Source organism: Buceros rhinoceros, unplaced genomic scaffold (genome assembly GCF_000710305.1).
Source record: "Buceros rhinoceros silvestris isolate BGI_N320 unplaced genomic scaffold, ASM71030v1 scaffold24054, whole genome shotgun sequence".
Classification (NCBI taxonomy): Eukaryota; Metazoa; Chordata; class Aves; order Bucerotiformes; family Bucerotidae; genus Buceros; species Buceros rhinoceros.
The window spans coordinates 43,370-46,923 of record NW_010407998.1 but is presented as its reverse complement, the minus strand read 5'-3'; the positions used below and the strand labels follow the sequence as shown (position 1 = coordinate 46,923).

The window sequence follows — 3,554 nt, the reverse complement described above, 5'->3', positions numbered from 1 at the left end:
GGCAGGCGGGCGCTGGTTAGCAGCGTGTCCACAGTCCTGTCTGGGTCTGGGGGAGCACAAATCCAGCTCCGCTCTCCGGGCAGCTCTGCTGCAGTCTGCAGTAAGAAGTCTTACGGTGCCAACCGATTTTGTTCTCTGTTGTTTCCAGTATGACGAGCTTGTTCCAGCTTCACTTACTACCAAGTATGGAGGGTTTTACATCAACTCAGGAACGCTGCAGTTTCGGCAGGCGTCTGAATCTGAAGATGACTTGGTTAAAGAGAAGAAGAAGAAGTGTCCCAAGGTCAGCCAGATGGTTTCCTCTGTTAGAGCTTGGGGGGTTTGCTGCAGGGCAAGTGTGGCTCCGCTGGGAAACCAGTGCTCCTCCTCAGCAGCGATGTCTGTTGGAGACAGCCCTGTTTTCATAATGCTGAAGGGAGGTGGCTGAAAGGGAGAACTGCAGGAGCCTTCCTGGGTGGGATCGTCTGTACTGTAAAGCTCAGTGCTGTGGAATGGTGAAGATGGTGTGTGCCGAACCGTGGAGGGATGTCTGGATCCCATGGGGAAGGAGCTGTTCTTGGGAGAGGGCTCAGAGCAGCACTGGGGATGCCGGTAGCATTGTAGGAGATGCTTTGATTGTGATTGGGTTTTAACCCTCTACAGAAGCGAAAGTTAAAAGATGGAGGTGAAAAAATGAAGAAAAAGAAGAAAGATGATTCTTACGACAAGGAAAAGAAATCCAAAAAGTCCAAGTTTCCCAAAGCTGGGTAAGGACGGGCAGGGAATTCTTGACACCGTGCGTCAGGGTGGCGTGTGTTACGCTGCCGTAGTATCTGTGGCAGTAAACACCAGCAGTCAAACCCTGCCGCTTCCAGAGCAGGACGAAAAAAGGCAGCTGTTGGTGAGAGAAGGAGCGCAGCTCCACAGCCCGAGTGTCCGAGCGCAGAGAGGCAGAGCTGGTGTTTCCTGCAGCTTCGTTTAGGCACTGATGGCGGGAGCAGATAGTTGCTTCAGTTCCTCTGCAGCAGTTGTGCATTTCCCAGTCTTCCTTGCTGGAATAATGCCTGTAGCTAAATAAGAGTGTAACTTGGTGGAGACAGTTTAAGATCTGTGAGGAAGAACATCCCCCTCTCCTCCAGCCTGAGGAAGCAGCAGGACCTTAAGACTTTAAGAGGCCGTAGAATATTTTTCCTGGTGTCATTGGTTAAGGGGCTAAAACTTCCCAGGGGACTGGTGCACATGGCTGAAGCGAGCTGGGATGGAGGTATCCGCATCTCTTCCCGTTCATTTTGTACTTGTTTCAGTTCCCTTTCCTCCTCCATCCTTTGTTTGCAGCTTTACAGCATTAAATGCAAGTAAGGAGAAGAAGAAGAAGAAATACTCTGGTGCTCTTAGTGTCAAGGAGATGCTGAAGAAGTTTCAGAAGGAGAAGGATGCTCAGAAGAAAAAAGATGAAGAGCAGAAAGTGGTCACGTCTTCACCGGCAGAAGCTCCAGCTCCGCGGGAGGCGGAGGCCATGCCTGACCCTTTGCTCTCGCTCTTCGGCCACACCAGTGACAATGACCTGCTTCAGGCTGCGACTGCTATGGACTCGTTAACTGACCTTGACCTGGAGCGGCTCCTCAGTGACTCCCCTGGAGGGAGCCCCTTTCCTGATGTGGAGGATGGCAGTGATCCTGCGGGGATGGGCTTGGAGCAGGATTTCAAGCAGCCACCGTCCCTGCCTGAAGGCCTGCCAGCCCCTCTAGAGAAACGCATCAAAGAGCTGGCTCAGGTACGGCTGTTGACAGCAGGGCAGTGGGACTGCGTGGCTGCTGAGGGGGAGACAGCTCTGCTGGGCTTGGGTAGCTTCCCCCAGAGACAGAGCATGCTCCAGGGTGGGATTTTGCAGGGGCACATGGCATCACACCATGGTGTCACCCAGTTTCCTCTTATGGCCAAGTCACCGTCTTGAACCCCCGGATGTCAGGTCCTGTCAAAGCCCTTGACCTTGTGTGGGAGCTGACACAGGAACAACCACAAAACCATGGTTGAGATGCAGAGAGTAAATTAATTTTCATTACCTTGTGAACCAAGGGATCTCTGCGGCAGCCATGGGGTGGAGGCACAACAGAGCTCAGTCCTTGCTAGAGAGCCAAGAGGCTTTTAAACCTGCTGCTTTCTCCTGTGTCACAGGCATTCTTGCAGGAGGAGGGTTTTTGCTGTGCGTTGATCTTTCCCGTGGCAGGTCAATAAGGTGCCTCTGAGCCTATCGCAGACCTGTGTTATCTAACCGCAGATGTTCTGCTTGCCAAGTGCACAAAGCTAAACAACAATCAGTATGAGAGATGTGTGGTTTTAACACCCCAGCTGCACAGCGCTTGAGTGTGTTTACAATCCTCCTCAATGAACTTCCGTTATTTTCCCGTGTTTTGTTACCTCCTGAGTTGTCACACTGTGCCACACCTTCTTCACCTCTCTGGGTGAAGCGCAGACCTGATGCAAGAGGTGGTTTCCAAAGCCAGTTTAATGTGAATGAACTTTAAAATGTGAACTAATGGGGCTGAAGGACGAATTCCCCTGTAATAATGTGTCATGAGGGTCAGGGCCGCGTCTATGATGCGGCGTGTGATCTGTATGTAAAACAAGCGAGTGCAGCCAGAAAGCATCACCCATTCCTCAAGCCCTGTAGATGGGCCTTGAGGATTGGTCAGAACTGTTGCCCATGTCATACACGGGCACAGTTTGGCATCTCCCACGTTGAAGCTGCATCGCTGGCAGTTTGGCTTCTTTACCTGTCTGTAACACCTCGGTGTTGGGGCAGTGTTTAGGGAGCAGAATGTATTAATCCCTAGAAGGGTGATCCCACACCTCTCCACCAATAGATCCTCCTGCAGCTCGACACCTGTGGGAGTCACCCACCTTCTCCAGAACGTGCTTTGGGAAGCGGTTCTGGAGCGGCGGGAGAAATGCTGAATGTGGACAGTGGTGGTGAGCAGGTGGAGGAGCTGTTGAAAGCAGTGTTGCCAGTGCTGGTGAAACGAACGGGCTCTTCAGGGGTGTTTCTGTTTGCTGTTCAGGCTGTTAAAACCCTGGAACAGCGGTTCCTGAGCTGTGTCCAAGTTAGAGGATGTTATGGCAGCTCCCATGATCTCGGGGTGATCGCGATGATGCTGAGAGGTGCTGTAATAGCAGAGTAGCCACAGATTTTCCTGCTGCTGCATCTCTTGTTGCTGGACTGTGTATGTTAAGAAAGGAAACCAAGGAGGAGAAATCCCAGCCGTAACCAACCGAAGCCTCTGGGTCAGTTAAGGAGTTTGGGGCACAAGCTTTCTTGGGGGTGGGAGTGAAGAGGTGCCTGGCCTCTTCCATCTCCAGGCATTTCCTCTTCTACTTAAGCTGATTTGACTTTAACCCCCTTCTTCATAAAAGGCTGTTCCTGTTGAAGATTCTCCCTAGCACTGAGCCTTTTCCTTTGGTATCACCAGTTGTCTGTGGCCTGCTGGGACAGGGAGGAGTGCCCAGGCAGCCAAGAAGGCCAATGGCATCCTGGCTTGTATCAGCACTAGTGGGCCAAAAGGAGGCGGGAAGTGGCT

The 3,554-nt window shown here is 52.0% G+C and overlaps 1 protein-coding gene across 1 annotated transcript in view; it reads left to right on the top strand.

The window, feature by feature from the left end:
* UBN1 (ubinuclein 1) overlaps positions 1-3,554 on the top strand; it is a 19,161-nt gene that overhangs the window by 902 nt on the left and 14,705 nt on the right. Inside the window, exons 3-5 of the mRNA XM_010134730.1 lie at positions 149-283; positions 643-746; positions 1,315-1,753. Of these exons, the coding sequence (XP_010133032.1) occupies positions 149-283; positions 643-746; positions 1,315-1,753 (678 nt within the window). The remainder of the gene's footprint in view (positions 1-148; positions 284-642; positions 747-1,314; positions 1,754-3,554) is intronic.